We start from the raw sequence: 20132 nt of genomic DNA, 5'->3' as shown, positions 1-20132 counted from the left end.
TGGAATGACCTGCCCAACTCAATCCGAGCAGGTAAGTCCTTAGCCATCTTCAAGAATTGCCTTAAAGGTACAATTTGTAAGATATTTGCAGTAAAATATCCAAAAACCACTAGGCTAGTGTTATATATTTTGTCCAGCTGATTACTAACAATGTCTCTAATGTTTTCAACTACTTGTAAATCATGAGAAAATACCCATTCTAAACAGTGACAAGAGGCAGTGCAGTTGCCTGTCAATGACGTTAGTTACCCTTTGTTACCGCATTTACTGACGTAGAAACCACATGACAACATTGTCGTGGACAAATGCGGAAGTAGTGTCTTGTGTCCAGCAAACCACTAGTTTGCTTCAAGCAGTTCCTTATTTACTTCTTCTTGCACATTTTATGCTGGATTGTGTTTACCGTCTGCCCCTGGTTCTGTCAACAAGGACAACTCCCGTATACTTAAGCATACGGGCCAATCAAGAGGAGAGAAAGAGCAAGCATCAATATCATTGTTGCATTTTCTAGATGGAGAGGGCTTAACGACAAACTTCAACTAGAAAGAGATGCCGATCTTGCTTGCATTTTACTGAACAGGTGAGTTGCTTTGATTCGTATCCTTACAGAAAACATATGCTATTGGCTACGTGCACAAGCATAGTGACAAACTTCCGCTATTGTCAAAAGTCAGCATATAGGTTTCCGGTTTACTTCACCCACATCCGCTATAAACAAACAACTTGAGTGCTGCTGCTGTTGTACGAAGAAAGAGATATAATGTTCGTGACACATCGAAGTTTCTAAAAACTGTAGGTTGATCTAAGGAGCACTGCTGTGTGCCACTTTGCTCTGCTTCAAGTCAATATAACACCCATTTGAGCTTCAACAGTTCCCAAAGGACACCCACCTTCGTGCACAGCGGCTGCACAAAATAAGGAGGGCACAATTTTCAGTGACCCACCCATACTAAGGTATGCAGCCGACATTTCCACGAGAATGAAATTCACACTACTGCTAAACGTAGACGGGTTTTAGCAGTAAGCTCATTTCCATCGTTATTCAAGTGGAATAATTACACTATGGTGCCATGGGCCGGTATTTGGGAGCGCCAATCTTGTCCACAAAGTCCAGAACCTGACCCACCGGGGCCTAATGAAGACATCAAGGAACCCATCATGGTCCCAATGGTCGTGGACCATGACTACGGGGCCAGTCGTACTGTATGTGTGGACTGGGAGTGGTATGAAGATGTGTTGAAGGAAATCGAGGTGCGGAAAGAGCAGCTCCAAACATTTCATTTTCATCACTCCTTTGGATTCGTCGCCTGAAGACATCAGATTTTACACCATGTAAGATAGTGGTAATATCAACATCTCATAACTGTTTACTGAATGACTGACTGGTAAGTAATTATTTTTTATCCCTCTTATCATTCTTGAGCTATGGCTAGTCAGCTAATTTCAATTGTAATACTGTATTTTAGATTCCCCTCATACAAGCATCTGATGGCGTTCTGGAACCTGATCAAGGCAGCAACAGCAAAAATTGTTAGGGTCACCAGGGCAAAGAAAACCTATGCTACTACCACAACAATTGAAAGCCCTTTAACCAGACCAAATGTAAGTTTTCTTTTCTCTCTCTCTCACACACACACACACACACACACACACACACACACAGATATACAGAAGCATGAAAAGTATGGTTTTGAACTGACACTCATTATTAACATGACACCCTCATTTCATGATTCAATAGATATAGCTTTATTTTATATGAATATGCTTGCACTCTGTCACATTTGGCATTGTAAGGACCCTCAATATATATATATATATATATATATATATATATATATATAGAGAGAGAGAGAGAGAGAGAGAGAGAGAGAGAGAGAGCAAGAGAGAGAGAGAGAGAGATGTATGTACTGATGTATTGATTTTTTTTATATCAAAGTCATTTTCATTTTGGGTGAATTATACACAAAACAGGTATTCACTATCCCTGATACATATTGTTGTTCCATTTTTGTATTGTGGTATATTGGTACATCCCTACTCATTAAACTAATCTCCCCCCAGAAACTGCTGCCGATCAATGAGTTCATCCTCTTCCTCACATACCTGTCCACTGGCTGTACCCAGGGAAGGTTGGGTCATAGATTCAACATCCACAGAGTAACAGTCAGCTGGAAAATTGTGACCTGGGCCAACTTCCTCTACAGCTTACTGGGCTCGGTCTGTGTATGGATGTCTCCTGCAGCTGTGAAGGCCAGTCTTCCTCCCGACTTTGATGGCAGCTACAGCGACACACAAGTAGTGCTTGATTGTACAGAGCTACGGTGTCAAACACCTTCATCCCTTCTCCTTCAGAGTGAAGTTTTTTCCAACTACAAGTCCCACTCCACCTTTAAGGCCATGGTGGGCATGTCCCCTCACGAAGCCCTGACTTATGTGTCAGCACTCTTTGAGTGTTCTTTGAGTGACAGGGAGGTGTTTCGTCTGTAAGGTATTACATCATTCTTTACACCTGACATGGCCATAATGGTGAACAAGGGATTCTTGGTGGATGACCTTGTACCTGTGCCTGTTCATTGTCCTGCCTTCCTCTCCAAGAGGGCCAAAATGTTAGAAGTGGATGTTCTGAAGACGTAGTCCATTGCCCGTTTGAGGATGCACATTGAAAGGTTAATCAGAAGAGTAAAAGAGAATAAACTGTTTGATACCACTATCCATTTGCATTTTACCTGGAGGGGACCAGCTTGGGAAACTCCCATGCCTACAATAACTTTTTTTAGTTAGATTTGAGTTATATTAAACATGAATAACCTTAGAAGTCCCCAGGAACATCAGAAACACCAGGTTATAATAAGTAACAAGCTTATAACATGAACAAGAACACAAAAAGTAACCCGGATTGGGACCTGCAAGGTCAACTCACCTGCCAATTTTAGCCTCTCTTTTCATTAAGTCAAGTTAAGTCACCTTTATTTATATAGCACTCTAAACAAAATACATTGCGTCAAAGCAACTGAACAACATTCATTAGCAAAACAGTGTATCAATAATGCAAAATGACTGTTAAAGGCAGTTTATCATTGAATTCAGTGATGTCATCTCTGTTCAGTTTAAATAGTGTTTTGTGCATTAATTTGCAATAAAGTCAATGATATCGCTGTAGATGAAGTGACCCCAACTAAGCAAGCCAGAGGCGACAGCAGCAAGGAAACGAAACTCCATCGGTGACAGAATGGAGAAAAAACATTGGGAGAAACCAGGCTCAGTTGAGGGGCCCGTTCTCTGACCAGACTAACTTCACAATACCCTCAAATTCTGAGGTTTCTCTGCTTTCCTCATGGCCTGTAGCACAACACCCTGACAGTGACTTCACCTGTGCCCTGAACTTTATTGGAAACTGAGAGGAGAGCAAATTAATACAATTGATATTACAATTATCACAAAAAAATAACGAACAGTCTGCGTTTAAAACTAAGAAAAACAAGCTTTTATACTACTAACATTACATTAAAAACTAGCTTAGCCGCTATCTGCCAGCACACCACATTAGATTAAAATACCCTCGTAGTTGTGCAGATAACTCAATTTGTAGAGTTTAAAGCCCTTGTCCCTCTTGCTTGTCGGAGCAGGTGACCAGGCATCAACAATGCGATGAACATCGCTGACACTTATTTTTGGAAGATCCTCGAGACATAGAGTAAAAAATTACATTTTCGGCGACACACAAGTAAACCGGAAACAGATATGCCGACTTCTGGAGACAGCAGAAGTTCGTCACTACACTTGTGCACAGAGGCTATTATAACGATCAACAAGATTAGAATTTGGGGCATACACGCCAAACGCGGGGCATCGCGTCTTTTTGTTGTTTTTGATTGCTTCCATTGTCCTCCTTTGTAAGTCGTTTTGGATAAAAGTGTCTGCTAAATGACTAAATGTAAATGTATCAATATTACAGCCAGTTCTCTGCTTCTATTTTTTAAGGTTCTGCCCTCCTCTCTAAGGCTTTGCTCAGCCACCTCAGCGAGCTCTCATTAGAGTAAGGTTTCACAGAGTAGAAATCAGCTAAAGGCATTCCTGAGCAACTGGACTCACTAAAATGGTGTCTCAATACTGTGAACACAAGCATCTACAGTTGGAGTACCTATTCTGTTGCTCAGCCAGACCTTTATGATGTCTCTGACCCTCCCCATTAGTGTGTTCATTACTTCTTCAACCCTTTTGGAGTCTACCACATCTTTTTTTGTTTAAGTACACTCACATCAGTTCTTCAAACTCATCATGGAACACTTATCCGTACCATCTCTGCGATAATAAGGAGGTGCAATTATCTCAGACTTGAGTACTAACTTTAACTTTGAAGCATCTATAATGGTTGCATTCACCATCTTAGTGTCAGAAATGTTAGTGTTTTCTCCAAAACAACCACTAAATGGCAGTATTGAATGTCTAGTCTGCAACAAACTGTCCCTGATAGCTTCACAGTTTTAAGATCCAATTTGTCTGATGAGGTTACTCATGTCATTTGAGAGTCTTGATTCATGTTTGGTACACTTTGGTACCAGGTTTTGTTATTGGCCTGCAGCTTCCCAGCAGGCATAGTATAAAAATGTGACGTCAGGAAGACGTTGGACTCCAACTAATCCAACGTCAGTCAGACGTCATATTTTGGTTGAAAATGAAAGTCGGGTTGACGTCTAAACCCAACTTTGTTTGACGTCAAACTCCGACATCAGACAGACGTTGAATTTTGGTTGGAATATGTACCACACTGCAACAAAGGGTGAAATGCATGGCAGCACATTAAATATCTCAAGATCTCAACAGAGAAGGATTAAACAACTCCATAAACAGCATTACCAGCTTCACTTATTACTAACCAGACTGACTTTATTTCTGTCAGACGTCTACAAAAGCTCTTATTGAAAATTAACAGGGGTTTAACTCTAATGTGTTTAATTTCCATAACATATAACAGTTAAACACCATAACAGTGATTAGTGTTTCCATTAGTTGGGCTCTTAACACTTATTATATCTTTTGTCTTCGCTGTGACAGTTGTGTGTCAAGCACATTTTCAGCATCAAAGAAAGCTAACGTGACATGAGATCAGGTGATGGCTGTTATCTGTTAATGGTTTTATAATCATAAAATAACCTGATTCACTGATGTTTTTACGTTCATATTACAAACACTGTGTTTCTGTCACATGAGATCCCGTGGTATTATAACAATCAGTTAAAATCTTTTAAACATGAGCTCAAAAAACTTAACCTACGCTGACACACACAGACATCAACAATCAACGTATGAATCTCAACAATGGTGACATGCTTCATGCAGCAATGCATGCTGGGAGCCATGAGTTTTATACTATGGTGTCTCCCAGCATGCATTGCTGCATGAAGCATGTCACCATTGTTGAGATTCATATACTGATTATTGATGTCTATGTGTCTCAAAAGATTTTTCTCTCAAAATGCATTTTAAAAAAAAATCAGAATGTCTGATCTGAAGGAAGAAAGTATTGTTTTTTGAACATTGTTAATTAACAATTGGGTCAATGACAAGAAAAATTATCCTCAATCATTTTTCTTTATGATTATGAAAACTATATCACCTTATATTTGTTCATGGCTCCTTTTATAACAAATTATGTGTTTTGGTAAACACTATTACAAGAACCACAAACTTACTAAGCCAAGAGTCAAACTACCCAACTAAAGCAAACACTGATCACAATAATGGTGATCAAACATTTTCAAATAAAACCTCAACATCTAAATCTCTGTTAATTCTCAAAAATAACTTCTGTAGACGTCTGACAGAAATAAAGTCAAACTGGTTAGTAAAAGTGAAAGTGAAGTGACATTCAGCCAAGTATGGTGACCCATACTCAGAATTTGTGCTCTGCATTTAACCCATCCGAAGTGCGCGCGCACACGCACACACGGTGCGGAGCCCGGGGAGCAGTTGGGGGTTCGATGCCTTGCTCAAGGGCACCTAAGTCATGATATTACAGGTGGAGAGAGAACTGTACATGCATTCCCCCCACCTACAATTCCTGCCGGCCCGAGACTCGAACTCACAACCCTTCGATTGGGAGTCCGACTCTCTAATCATTAGGCCACGACTCCCCCTTAATAGTAGTAATAAGTGAAGCTGGTAATATGTGTACTGCCATGCATTTCAACGTTTTTTATGATTTTATGACACACACAAAAAAGTCCTTAAAGTCAAATGTCCATATTACTTTCTTCTTTTACTTTATTATTTTAAATAATGGTTTCTCCTGTCAGCATCGTTTCATTAGGATTTAAACTAGAGTAATCACTGAGACATTTATGTTCTTTGATGAATTGAAGAGCTTATCATTGGATCTCACAGCGATGTTTAGGGGCAGCAGCTATTTGCACTAAGTGAAGATAGCATATTTTCTTAGCGATAGATGCTATTTACACTATGTGCAAATAGCAGAATTTTTTTGTGATATGGTATTTACACTAAGTGCTAATAGCAATAGATACTATTTATACTAAGTGCAACAAACTATAGATTATATTTACACTATGTAAACATTTTACTACTTATTGCAAATAGTGGCCATTATCTGCACTATACTATTGTAGCACATTGTAAAACAGTAGTAACCTTTTGAGTGTAAATTTTAATTTTAATTCAAATTAATAAATGTATGCCATCCTATTGGAACAATAAAGTCCTCCATACACCTATCCTAACTCTACCCGATACTTTATTTTCAACTTTTATTATATTTTTCATTTTCATTGAAAATAAATGCTTTTCTGATGTGATTTGAAAAAGGAGAAAATAAGTTCCCCAAAAGGCGGATTTGAAACCAGGTCGATCAAAGCCAAATGAACATATAATACAATTTACCATCTGCGCCACTAAAGCTGATAATTGATTGTTGTCTTTTGTAGTGTTCACTAGCTGAATCACACATTGGTGGGTCAAGTTAGTGCAAATAGTTTCAGCCAACAAGGCGGGCTATTTACACGTAGTCTAAATGCATTCCACTATAGAAACTCCCTGGATCTCACTAATTTTCAAAGCCTGGCCATGCCCTTTCCCCGTGTATTCTGGTATTTCCTCTGTTGTTTCATCTAATGTCTTTTTACAGTGGGAAATATACCCATTTTCTATTTGTCTCCGTGAGGATTTTGTGTTCTGTGTTTTTTATTTTCCAGTGACTTTTGTTTTATTCCAGGACATTTACATTCATGCATTTTGCAGACTCTTTTATCCAAAGCGACAGACACAGATAAGTTCACATTTTTGTTATAAAGTTCAGGCTGTTTCCGGTTTTCATTTTTCACCCCTGCTTTTTTATTCTGGTTTCTTAATGTTACTATCACAATTTCAGTAAACTCTTTTTTTGTTCTGTACCACATCATGCCTCATAGTTGTCTTTTAAAATAGTAATAGAGTAAATGATAAAAGTTTGATAGCGGAAAAAATAATGGACAATAAAGCTTTCAATTAATTTGCCATTTAATGGACACAGAACTCAGGACAAGTCAGTCATATGCTTGCTTGTAGGTGTTTTGTCTTGTCTTCATTCTTCAGCTTTAGTCTTGAAAATGAAAAAAAAAGATCAATTTATTAAAAAAAATAGATTTTATTGAAAATATTTAATAGATTATATATATATAAGTCATTTTTCTCTAAATAATCATCATCTGTTGTTACCTTCCCAGCTTCACGGCTCTTGGTTCTCAGCTTGTTGACCTGGGACTCGGCGATGTCAGCGCGCTCATGAGACTCCTCCAGCTCATGCTGCACCTTCCTGTATCTGGACAGGTGAGTGTTGGCCTGCTCCTCCTGTTAGGATTACACAAGATATCCAACCCCTTTCAGAGCATTGTTCTCATGGCACTGAGTGTATTGAATAGAAAATGTCAAAACACTCAAAACATTGACATTAGACTTACAGATTCTTCAGCTTGGCGTTTGTAGGCCTTCACTTTCAGCTGCAGCTTGTCTACCAGATCCTGCAGTCGAGTCACATTCTTCTTGTCTTCCTCAGTCTTTGTGAGTAATAATTGTTCATGGTCTTGGTTAATCTATGTATATCATCATGAAAGGTGTTAAATATCTAATTCTTGTGTAGTTTTACCTGGTAGGTGAGCTCCTTCACTCTCCTTTCATATTTGCGCACTCCTTTCACAGCTTCTGCACCACGTCTCTGTTCAGCTTCAACTTCAGCCTCCAACTCATGCACCTTCAGTAGAGAGTTATTGTTATCACCTGTCAAATCTCTACCATGGCCAGTTCATCGAAAGGTTTCCCTCTCTAGGTGAACCATGCCCGAGCACCCCCAAACCACCCCCTGGTTTGTTTGACTAGTGTGATCACTCTGTACCATATCTGAGCACGGTACACTGAACCCTGTCCTGGCCCGCTTGAAGAGGTCAGCCAGAGCATGGTTCAGTTGGGTCATATTTTCTACAAATAACATTTATAACTACTTGGAAAGTTAATTTGAGTATTGAGTATAGTAGGTTTATAACAGGTCCAGTTTTCACCTTATTGATAAACAGTATTTATACTTTGTGAGTATAGCTGCAAATTCCTCCATCACTGTCACCTGTTATAATCGCACTCTGGTTCATCACAAGGCAACCGTTCCTAGTATGAGTTCACCCTAAGTCTGTATTTAGTCTGTAATTTACCCTGGACTCCAGTTTCTGGAGCTGCTTCTTTCCACCCTTCATGGCCAGACTCTCAGCTTCATCCAGACGGTGCTGCAGGTCTTTGACAGTCACCTCCATGTTCTTCTTCATCCTCTCCAGGTGAGCACTGGTGTCCTGCTCCTTCTTCAGCTCCTCAGCCATCATGGCAGCCTGAAATATAAGACAATGGAAATCAGCTTACCAATATAGATAGAATTAGCTTCCATGAATGTTCTCTTTGCTACCACATGCAGCTAAACAAAGTCAAATAACTGTTTAGATTAGAAGAGAGCAACAGACTGCAAACACCCACATCAGTGATGGCCTTCTTGGCCTTCTCCTCTGCATTTCTGGCCTCCTGGACTGCATCATCCACCTCACCTTGAACCTGGATCAGATCAGTCTCAAGCTTCTTCTTGGTGTTAATAAGACTCGTATTCTGCAGGATTTAAGCAGATAGTTTAGTGTATATTTAACTAAAACATTATCATGTTACCTGAATTTGTTGTTAGTATTTAATCATCTTTAGTACTTGTGAGTGCAGCAGTCCCACGCGTTCGCTGGCATCCACCAGCTCCTGCTCAGCCACTTTGCGGCCTCTCTCTGTTTGCTCCAGTGCAGCTCTCAGCTCCTCAATCTCTGCTTGCATCAGGCCATTCCTGCGCTCCACCATGGCCACCTGCTCCTTCATGTCCTCCTGTCCTCTGACAGCTTCATCAAGGTGCAGTTGGGCATCCTGTGGCAATGTTCTTTCTTTGTTAGTTGCATGTCATGCTTCAGTTATTTTGTGTATCATATTCATATTATGAAACATTTAAACTCCTCATTCTACAGAGAGATACCTTGAGCTGTCCTTGGACGTTCCTGAGCTGTTTCTGGGCCTCAGCAGCCTGGCGGTTGGCATGACTCAACTGGACCTCCATCTCATTCAGATCTCCCTCCATCTTCTTTTTGACTCTCAGGGCATCATTTCTGCTCCTGATCTCAGAGTCCAGAGTGCTCTGCATGGAATCCATCACTCTTTGGCTGTTCCTCTTGATCTGTTCTATCTCCTCATCCTTCTCTGCCAGCTTCCTGTCAATCTCGCTCTTCACCTGGTTCAGCTCCAGCTGCACACGGAGAATCTTGGACTCTTCATGCTCCAGGGTGGCCTGCAAGGCAAAAAGGAAATAATTGACTCAAATTTAAAACTTGTCAAAATGTACTTTATGCCTCCAGAGTTATGGGAGTACATCTGTGATTGTTTAAGAAGGAAATAATTACATTCCTTTAAGTTTTTGAACCACTACATGTACAATATTTTAATATTGTTCAAAGCACTGGTGTGATGTTATTGTAGCAAAGGAATGTCACCTCTGCTTCTTCGAGTGCAGTCTGGATCTCAACTTTCTCAGACTCCACTGTCTTCTTGGCTTTCTCTAACTCATGAATGCACTTTCCGGTCTCTCCAAGCTGCTCAGAGAGGTCAGAAATCTCCTCTGAAAGTATTTAAAAATCAATTGTACATCATTTTCTGTTTTTAAATGCATCTCTGTTCTTTAAAATCCTTGCTGTAAAAATAAAAGTGCCATTTACGTTGCAGATTCTTGTTCTCCCTCTTCAGGGTCTCGAGGTGGTCAAGAGCTTCTTCATAGGAGTTCTTCATTTTGAAAAGCTCAGTGCTGAGAGAACGAGCTTCTTTCTGAGCAGCTTCTAGTTCAGCCTGGCTTTCCTCATACTTCTGCTTCCACTCTGCTAGGACCTGAAGAAGAAATGTAGTCATTGTTAACTAGCCAAGTCCATGGTTCAAGGTTTGGATTTGAAGATTATCCACATCTTTCTTACCTTATCAAAGTTTCTCTGCTTCTTGTCAAGGTTGGCAGCCAGTGCATTTGCCCTCTCCCCATCAATCATGAGGTCCTCCACTTCACCCTGAAGCCTCTGTTTGGTCTTTTCCAGAGAGGCACACTTGGAGTTCATTGCCTCAATGGATTCTTCAGCATCCTGCAGACGCAGTGCCAGCTTTTTCCTGAAGAAAGGAGTATTAAATGATGAAATCTTACTAAAATTTGTGATATGAAATGTAGGGTACTGAAGACTTTTTTCTTTGCTGTATTTACTTGGCTTCCTCAAGCTCTTCAGTGCGTTGAATGGCATCAGTCTCATATTTGGCTCTCCACTGGGCCACCTCACTGTTGGCTTTAGACATTCCCCGCTGGAGTTCAGTTTTGGCCTCCTGCTCCTCCTCATACTGCTCTCTGAGCAAATCACAGTCATGACGGGCAGACTGAACCGCATGGGCCAGAGCATTCTTGGCCTGTAGGGTGGCACATTTGGGGATTTTAAACACTCTACCATCTACACGATGGCTTAGATATAAAAAAAAAACTTTAAGCATAATTTCATTATCAAAACAAAGTAATATTTACATTTACATTACATTACATTCATTCATTTAGCAGAGGCTTTATCCAAAGCGACTTACAGATGAAGACAGTGGAAGCAATCAAAAACAACAAAAAGAGCAATGATATATAAGTCTTAGTTAGGTTAACACAGTACATGTAGCATGGGATTTTAAATAATATAATAAATAAAATGTAAACAGATAGAAAAAAAAAAAAGAATAGAGCAAGCTAGTTAGAGGTCTTTACACATACACACACACATACATATACAATTGCATAATAAATGAAAAGAAAATAGAATACAAAAAGATTAGAAAGGTAGTTCGATTTTTTAAAGAATAAAATTAGAATAGTGAGTGTTAAAGTTAGAGGGTCAAATAAAGATGCAAGAGATGTGTTTTAAGCCGATACTTGAAGATGGCTAAGGACTCAGCTGCTCGGATTGAGTTGGGGAGTTCATTCCACCAGAAGGGAACATTTAATTTAAAAGTCTGTAAAAGTGACTTTGTGCTTCTTTGGGATGGCACAATCAAGCGACGTTCACTTGCAGAACGCAAGCTTCTAGAAGGCACATAAGTCTGAAGTAACAAATTTAGGTAAATGGGTGCAGAGCCAGAGGTAGTTTTGTAGGCAAACATCAATGCCTTGAATTTTATGCGGGCAGCTATTGGAAGCCAGTGCAAATTGATAAACAGAGGTGTGACGTGTATTCTTTTTGGCTCATTAAAAATTAATCTTGCTGCCGCGTTCTGAATTAATTGTAAAGGTTAGATAGAATTGGCTGGAAGACCTGCCAAGAGGGCATTGCAATAGTCCAGCCTGGACAGAACAAGAGCTTGAACAAGGAGTTGTGCAGCATGTTCCCAAAGAAAGGGCTTGATCTTCTTGATGTTGAAAAAAGCAAATCTGCAGGATCGGACAGTTTTAGCAATGTGGTCTGAGAAAGTCAGCCGATCATCAATCATAACTCCAAGGCTTCTAGCTGTTTTTGAAGGAGTTATGGTTGATGTGCCTAACTTGATGGTGAAATTGTGATGGAAGCGGGAGATCAAGCGGACAGCGGACAGATCAAGCAGGATAAGTACTGAAGATTTGGATTCTGCTCTTGCCAGTCTTAGAGCTTCAACAACTGAGAGCAAGGCCGTCTCAGTTGAATGTCCACTTCTGAAGCCAGATTGGTTGCTGTCAAGGAGATTGTTGTGTGTGAGAAATGTAGAGACTTGTTTGAACACAGCTCGTTCAAGTGTTTTTGCAAAAAAAGGAAGAAGGGAAACTGGTCTGTAGTTCTATAAAAGAGATGTGTTGACGTTGGGTTTCTTAAGTAGTGGAGTTATACGTGCCTGTCTAAATGATGAGGGAAAAACACCAGTTTGGAGGGAAGTGTTGATGATGTGAGTGAGTGCAGGTACAATTCAGGAGAAATGGCTCGAAGGAGATGAGATGGAATAGGATCAAGTGGGCAAGTTGTAGGGTGATTAGAAAGGATGAGCTTTGACACTTCTGCCTCAGAGAGTGAAGAGAAGGATGTAAATGAGTGTATGTTTGCTGGTGATATGAGCTTGACTGATTGTGGTGTGGAAAATTGTGCACTAATGTGTTTAATTTTATTAATGAAAAACGTGGCAAAGTCGTCAGCTATTAGAGATAAAACAGGAGGGGGAGGAGGAGGACAAAGAAGTGAGGAAAATGTTTTAAAAAGCATTCGAGAGTTAGATGAATTGCTAATTTTGTTATGGTAGTATGTCATTTTAGCAGACGAGACATTACCAGAGAAAGAAGATAGGAGTGACTGATACACAATAAGGTCAGTAGTATTTTTGGACTTGCGCCACACCCTTTCAGAAGCAAATTTCAATATTTGCAACTCTACCTTGACTTCTTCCTCAACATGTCTTTTGAGGTCCTCAATTTGCTGAGTAAAAGCCTGTTTTCCTCTAGTTAGCTGTGAAACAAGTGCTTCTTTCTCTTCCAGCTGACGGCTAAATTCACCTTAGAAACAGGTTACAGATATATAATAACAGAATCTTTTAACTCAATTTTGTTTTAAGATTTTTAAAGTGTAGCTTACTCTCTTACCATTTTCAGTCTGAAGTCTGGCTCGTTGTGCATTCATGTCGTTCAATTGGCGACTATTTTCATCACTTTTGGCCTTGATTTCACTCAGCTGGTCTTCAAGAGTGCGGCACATCTTCTCTAAATTACCCTAAATAGATTAGAGATTATATGAATATGTTTGTAAAGATGATTTTGTACTTATTAATTATCATCTAGTGACATTACCTTTGCTTTAGCCACAGCCTCCATGTTGCTTGACAAATCATCAATCTCCATCTTGTATTCACTCTTCTCCTTCTCCAGCTTCTGCTTGACCCGCTGGAGGTTGTCGATCTGTTCTCCGAGCTCAGACACACTGTCTGCCTGCTTCTTTCGGAGAGCTGCAGCTGTAGCTTCATGCTGCAAGGTGGACTCTTCCAGATCACGACGCATCTTCTGGAACTCAGCTTCACGCTTCTTGTTCATCTCAATCTGAGCAGCAGTGGCACCACCAGCTTCCTCAAGCCTCTCGCTGATCTCTTCAAGTTCCCTGGAAAGATCAGCTCTCTGCTTCTCCACTTTGGCACGAGCAGATCGCTCTGCCTCAATTTCCTCTTCCAGCTCCTCGATACGGGCCTGAATGTAAAAAAAGACTTCTTTACTGATATTTGTAACGTGGATTTTTCCAGCTATGCGTCCACTTCACCATTTCACATCAGAAAGATTAGAGCTAGTGTTACCTGAAGTTCTTTGATCTTCTTCTGAAGCTGTGCTCCCAAAGACTGTTCATCCTCTATCTTGCTGAGAAACTGACTTATCTCAAAGTCCTTCCTGTTTATTAAAGTGTTGTTTTTTAAAATGTGCCAAATACTTATTTTGTTTAATTGTGTAAAGTTCAAAATCTGATGGCCACTCACTTTTTGATCTTCTCATCTGATAGCTGTTTTTCATTCTCCAGGTCCATTATGGACTCCTGGGCCAGTTTCAGATCACCCTCAAGCTTCCTCTTGACTCTCTCAAGGTCCATACGGAGCTTCTTCTCTTGCTCCAATGAGCCCTCAAGCTATTGTTACACAAACTGGAGCATTAAAATCTGGTATTGCACTACATTTGATTTCTCATTAATGCATGGTCGTATTCTTATGCCAAACATCTTACATCGTCCACTTGCTGCTCAAGCTTTGTCTTAGCTTTAGTCAGAGTGTTGACTTTGTCTTCCTCTGCCTGAAGGTCATCAAGAGTCTGCTGGTGTGCCTCTTGGAGGGCTTTCTTCTCTTTGGTCAGCTTAGCAATGCTCTCATCCTGAGAGGCCATCTCCTCCGTCAGGTTTTTCACCTAAATGGAAACATTGATTAATGCTTTCATTATCAAGAGCCCAAATCACAATCTGCAATATATACATATATAAAAGACTGACTTTATTCTCTGTTGCATGTTTCTCCTTCTCCACTTTGGCCAAGGTGAGCTCCAGGTCATCGATGTCTTTCTTCAGCTCGGAGCATTCGTCCTCCAGTTTCCTCTTCTTGGCAGTCAGTTCAGCATTGATTTCCTCCTCATCCTCCAGTCTCTCGTTTGTCTCTTTGAGTTTGCCCTCGAGCTGGATCTTGCTTTTGATGAGCCCTTCACATCTCTCCTCAGCATCAGAGAGGTTTTCAGATTCCTGTTCATTGACATGGATATAGTTAATGACTTATGTTCATAGCTGTAGGATCATATTGGGATAAATAAGAGCTGAAATACTCACAGACGTTACTTGCTGTAGAAGATCGTTTTTCTCCTGAACAATTGACACCATTTTCTCCTCAAGCTCCTTCTTTTTAGCTAATGCCTTTGTTAAATCTTCTTTCATTTTCTCAAAGTTCTCCTTCATTGATGCCATTTCTTTTTCACTCTCTGCACTCTTCAGAAGAGGCTTGATCTTGAAGTACACCTTCATCCATGGCCAATGTTTCACATTCATGAATGAGCGGATGTTGTATTGGATGGCAAAAACTGACTCCCTGTGTAGATTGTAATCAGTATATCAGCCTTTATCACGCTGTGCTACTAGACAGTTGTGTTCCAAACATTATTGTAAGTTGTACCTCCTCTCCATCATTTTGACAAACTCCTTCCTCGTGACATATCCTCGGGCCAGAGCCTGAGTCATGGTAACCAGATTTACTAGTTTCTCATCTCTCATCTCCTCAAGAGTACCCAACAGACCAGCTTTGAAGAACACCTACAAGAACATTTGGAAAATATTACAGACGTAGTGTTGAAGAAGCTAATACATCATTTTCAGAGTAGATGACACTATATGGCCCTAATAATAATTGAATTTGACTGTTCTAGTAATTTCAATGGGGAAAAATCTATTATGTTTTATACTATAGTATAGAATGACATTTGAGAGAATTATGTCCTTTCTTTTTTGATGTCACAGTTTGAGGAGGTATGACAGTGTCCAGTACACAAAGAGGGGTCCATCTAGGAATTTTTGGTGTAATCTGGTGTGGAATAACTTCACTGGCACAAAGCCTAGACTTGAACGCCTATTCAAAAGCTTCACACCTTCCTTCCTAAGAATGTTACAGGACAATTGGATGGACTGAATCTTCTACAATGTCATTGTACTGTAGCAGAGTCAAAATTTAGAAGGAAAGCACTGAAATAGTTTTGTCCACATGGTGTATTTGGTGAACAGCTCACCTTGGTATGTCCAAATTTGTATTGGGTGTGGTCAACATCAATAGAGCCCAAGAGTTTCTCTGTAGCCTTTTTGTTGTCAATGAAATGTCCCTCAGGGATGACGCTAGCGTTTAATATTTTGTATCTAGAGGACATTTAGGGGAGAGTAGTATTCTTGTGAAATATGTAAGGAAGTGAAGATTAGATGATACATCATCTCTAAGTATCTTTACCTCTGCTTGAAGTCACCGTAGTGGATTCTGCTGGGGAAACCCTTCCTGCAGATTCTGATGCCCTCCAGCACACCATTACACCTGAGCTGGTGGATAACCAGGAAGTTCTCCATCAGACCTGAAATGCAAATATTCTTAAGGTTTCAGGTGTTGTTTCAAAACTGTGATGCATTTGAGTCTTCAGGGATCAAGATTACCTGGAGTCTTGGATTCATTAGGAATCAAGCAGCGCACAAAGTGAGGGTGGGTGCTCCTCAGGTTAGACATCAGCTTAGCCAAGTTCTCCTGTGGAAACATTTATAATTATTCTAATCTGTAACGGTGAAACAATTAAGAAACTTCAATAAGAGAGAAAATCTGTTTACCCTAAAAAGTGCAGACACCGTCTGGAAGGAACCACCCTTCTTCTTGCCTGCTTTCTTTCCACCTCCCTCTGTTTTATATCAATGACAGAAAGTTTTTTGTTTTTTTGTTAATCTTGTGTTGCTTTCCATTAACCCCTTCAATAAATCTCTGTTTACCTCTTGTTGAATCTAACTGTTCTCTTGCATATATACACTTCTTATTTTGAAACTCCAAAACCCTTGATCACATAGTTTGTTGCATTCTGATTATCTCATTATTTTTTTAAGGTTTTGCATAAGGAGGTGTCTTGTACATCATTCAAACACAAAGGAACTGAGGAAATGCAGATGTTTATACCTTCTGGCACAGTGACATACAGCAAGGCCAGCACTTTGAGTGCTGACTTTTGGTAAAGTTGCACGACAGAGTCGTTCAGTGGATCCTTGTTCTTTTCCAGCCAGCCAGTAATGTTGTAGTCCACAGTGCCGGCGTAGTGCACCAGAGAGAAGTGGGCTTCTGCCTTGCCTTTGGCAGGCTTGGGCTTCTGGAAAGCTGCACATTTGCCCAGATGCTGGTCATGCAGCTTGTTTTTGAAGCTTGAGTCTGTAGCCTTTGGGAACATACACTCCTCTTCAAGGATGGAGAAGATGCCCATTGGCTGTTGAAGAAATATTCACACTCAAGTACAGGCACAGTGAGATTGTTGTTTTAATTGACTGAATATCCTCTTACCTTCTCAATGAGCTCAATGCAGGCAGCCAAGTCCATACCAAAGTCAATGAACGCCCATTCAATGCCTTCTTTCTTGTACTCCTCTTGCTCCAGAACAAACATGGTGTGGTTGAAGAACTGTTGCAGTTTCTCATTTGTGAAGTTAATGCAAAGCTGCTCCAAGCTGTTATACTGATAATTCAACAGAGGCAATTATTGCAACTGACGGTTATCTTGTATGTCTTGATTCTTTCAGACACATTAATGACTGATGCTCACATCAAAGATCTCAAATCCAGCGATGTCCAGCACACCGATGTAGAACTCTCTAGGATTCGTCGTGTTCAACATCTCATTGATGCGGACGACCATCCACAAGAACATTTTCTCATAGACAGACTTGCAGAGTGCAGAGACTGCATTGTTCACCTGAGAAAAGGTCATTGTAGATTATATTTTGACCCTTACTTCTCACGATGACTATGACATTTCTCACTGTATCCACATTTAAATGTGTCGATGAAGTCTTCACCTGTGGTACTGTCTGGCCTTTGGTCACCATCTCATTCCCGACCTTCACTCTGGGGTAACACAGAGCTTTCAGCATGTCAGCGGAGTTGATGCCCATGAGGTAGGCGATTTTATCAGCCGCTAAGGAAGCAGAGTTTTATGCATTATTGTTGATAATTAAGTCACTGATTATATGTTCATTTGTGCTAAAATGTGATCTTACCCTCATTGCCGTCAGGTTCGGCCTGCTCCTCTCTCTGCTTCTGTTTGAACTTCATGGCCCCATGATGCATCACAGCACCTGTCAGCTTGTAGATGCTGGTTTTCTCATCAGCAGTGAAGCCCAGAATGTCAATAGCAGTCTGTTTTTACACAGACCAAATAAATCATATGGTTTATTGAAGTATTTTATAATGTGTCATGCAGTATTCAGTTCGAACTGGTGATTTTCTGATGTTTGTTTGCTCAGAAATGTTGCATAAAATCAAAAAAATACTACTACTAATAATGATATTGCAGTTGTCCACATACATCTGTGGCAATGAACTCCTCCACATCATCAATGCTCTTGACAGTGATTTCACCCTGGCTGATCATTGGATAGTCGTAAGGGTTGGTGGAGATGAGCAGGGCCTCTGTAAAGAGTTGAAGTGCAGTATATTGCCAGTGCTCTCAAACATAGAAATAAGTGGAAACACAATCCTGTAGATTCCTCACCGAGCAGCTCTGGCTTGTGTCCAGTCATGAGCTGGTAGAAGATGTGATAGCTCCTCTCAGCACACAGCTGGAATGTTACCCTTGACTTTTCTAGCAGATCTTTACAAGAAAAAAAAAAGACATTGTATTTAATTGATTAACCCACATCTTAGCCTCCAAATAAAATGTTTGTCTTAAAACAGTGTTGACTCACAAGTTTCAATATCTGCTTTGGCCAGTTTACCAGTGGTCCCAAAGTGAATCCTGATGAATTTACCCTAGATTGAAATCATTGATAAAAGCTCAACTGTTTGCCTGCTTTGAAATTGTATGTATGATGTTATAAATGATGATTCATAGGTGCAACTTACAAAACGAGAGGAGTTGTCGTTCCTTATAGTCTTGGCGTTACCATAAGCCTCCAGCAGAGGGTTGGCTGCAATGATCTGGTCCTCCAGAGATCCCTAGATGTAATTGTAGCACAGTGGAGAGTCAGGAGGTGAATCACAAACACTGTCATCAATAACATCGTCTAGAATAGAGATTCACTAACCTGCATTTTTCCAGAGGCGGACTCTGTCTTCTTTGGACCAGACATCGCAACGGTTGCAAAATACTGAATGACACGTTTTGTGTTCACAGTCTTTCCTGCACCGGATTCTCCACTGGAGATATATACCAGATCATCACTTAATCATGAATCTTTTACTGATTTACAATTATAACTGAAAAACTTCAGGTTGTGTCAGCAGAAGAATATTTACTCACGTAATCAGGATAGACTGATTCTCACGATCTGAAATTAAACCGTGAAATGTTAACAGGATTAACTTTTTCCTTTTAGCATTGGTATTATTTTAATAGGTGTCACCATTTTTTTTATATATTCATATAAGTGCATATAGAAGAAGGTAACTTTTAATACAATAATGTAAAATAATGGTTATGAAGCACTCACTGACTGAACATTAATTTGAACTTTACCACTCAGTTTCCTCAGCTTGTAAACTTAATTTAGGTATCGTTTACTGAGAAGTTGTTAACTAAAGTCTTTCATATATACATATGATTTGGATTTAGCTTTTCTATGAATTCTGCCAAAACAGCAATTTATAGACAATGAGTTATTGCTTCACACTAGATATTATAAAGTGTATTTTCTCAGTGACTGCTGGAGTCCACTCACCAGTGAGCATGAACTGGTAGGCGTTGTCAGAGATGGAGAAGATGTGAGGTGGGGCTTCAATCCTCTTTTTGCCTCTGTATCCAGCCACAACAACTGCGTCGTACACTGGGAGCCATTTGTATGGATTGACAGTGGCACAGAACAAGCCAGAGTAGGTCTGAAATGGAGATCGTTTTACAGTGTTGCTGCCCTATTCCAGGAATAAATGATGATGTACTTACATAGATCATCCATGCTGCGTAACGCTCTTTGAGGTTAAACAGCACAGAAGGCTCATTGAGGTGGGTCATCATGGCCATGTCCTCCATTTTGTCAAACTTGGGAGGATTCATTTGGAAGATATCATCTTCTTTTACTGTGACAGTCTGTAATGAACATTGTTTCATTATTTAAGAGAAAACACAAGCACTGTAACATATCAAAACGTTTTTTTTCAATCTATGAAACTTACTTTCCCACAGTGAGTTTTGACGGTAGCTTTGCCACCCTCTCTACTAACAAGAGTACTTTTCAAGTACATCTCCGCTGCATCTGTCACGAAGAATGCTGTTTTGGCGTCGAAGGGGGCGGTCTGAGCCTCGATTCGCTCTTTCTCTGGCTTCCGGAGGTAAATGGCCGCCGGGCCGAAACACTCCATTTCACCATCTCCCATGATTGTACTTCA

The 20132-nt window shown here is 40.2% G+C and overlaps 1 protein-coding gene across 1 annotated transcript; it reads right to left on the bottom strand.

Annotated features, from left to right (window-relative positions):
- Window positions 1-7497: 7497 nt before the first annotated feature.
- LOC127941821 (myosin heavy chain, fast skeletal muscle-like) lies at window positions 7498-20132 on the bottom strand. The gene is made up of 39 exons (XM_052537263.1): window positions 19920-20132; window positions 19690-19833; window positions 19469-19625; window positions 19051-19078; window positions 18836-18947; window positions 18654-18746; window positions 18497-18560; window positions 18304-18402; window positions 18118-18221; window positions 17810-17948; window positions 17609-17727; window positions 17356-17505; window positions 17098-17268; window positions 16723-17023; window positions 16386-16453; window positions 16218-16305; window positions 16021-16138; window positions 15809-15932; window positions 15202-15338; window positions 14862-15117; window positions 14535-14777; window positions 14276-14452; window positions 14035-14180; window positions 13858-13948; window positions 13364-13753; window positions 13160-13286; window positions 12954-13072; window positions 10796-10992; window positions 10521-10704; window positions 10272-10437; window positions 10050-10174; window positions 9539-9847; window positions 9229-9432; window positions 9010-9135; window positions 8697-8867; window positions 8141-8245; window positions 7956-8051; window positions 7714-7845; window positions 7498-7597 (listed from the first exon to the last, which is right to left on the bottom strand). The coding sequence occupies exons 1-39, from the start codon at window positions 20118-20120 to the stop codon at window positions 7580-7582; spliced, it is 5799 nt and encodes a 1932-aa protein (XP_052393223.1). The 5' UTR covers window positions 20121-20132; the 3' UTR covers window positions 7498-7579.

The sequence above is a fragment of the Carassius gibelio genome, chromosome A21 (genome assembly GCF_023724105.1).
Source record: "Carassius gibelio isolate Cgi1373 ecotype wild population from Czech Republic chromosome A21, carGib1.2-hapl.c, whole genome shotgun sequence".
NCBI lineage: Eukaryota > Metazoa > Chordata > Actinopteri > Cypriniformes > Cyprinidae > Carassius > Carassius gibelio.
Note: the sequence above shows the minus strand (reverse complement) of the source record. Positions and strands in the feature narration are given on the sequence as shown.

Coding starts and splice junctions, on each gene's coding strand:
- LOC127941821 (XM_052537263.1), bottom strand. CDS start 20,120: ATGGGAGATGGTGAAATGGAGTGTTTCGGCCCGGCGGCCATTTACCTC. Junction 17,269..17,355: donor CTGGATTTGAGATCTTTGAT/GTGAGCATCAGT, acceptor TTGAATTATCAG/TATAACAGCTTGGAGCAGCT. Junction 10,993..12,953: donor ATGTTGAGGAAGAAGTCAAG/GTAGAGTTGCAA, acceptor GCCACCCTACAG/GCCAAGAATGCTCTGGCCCA.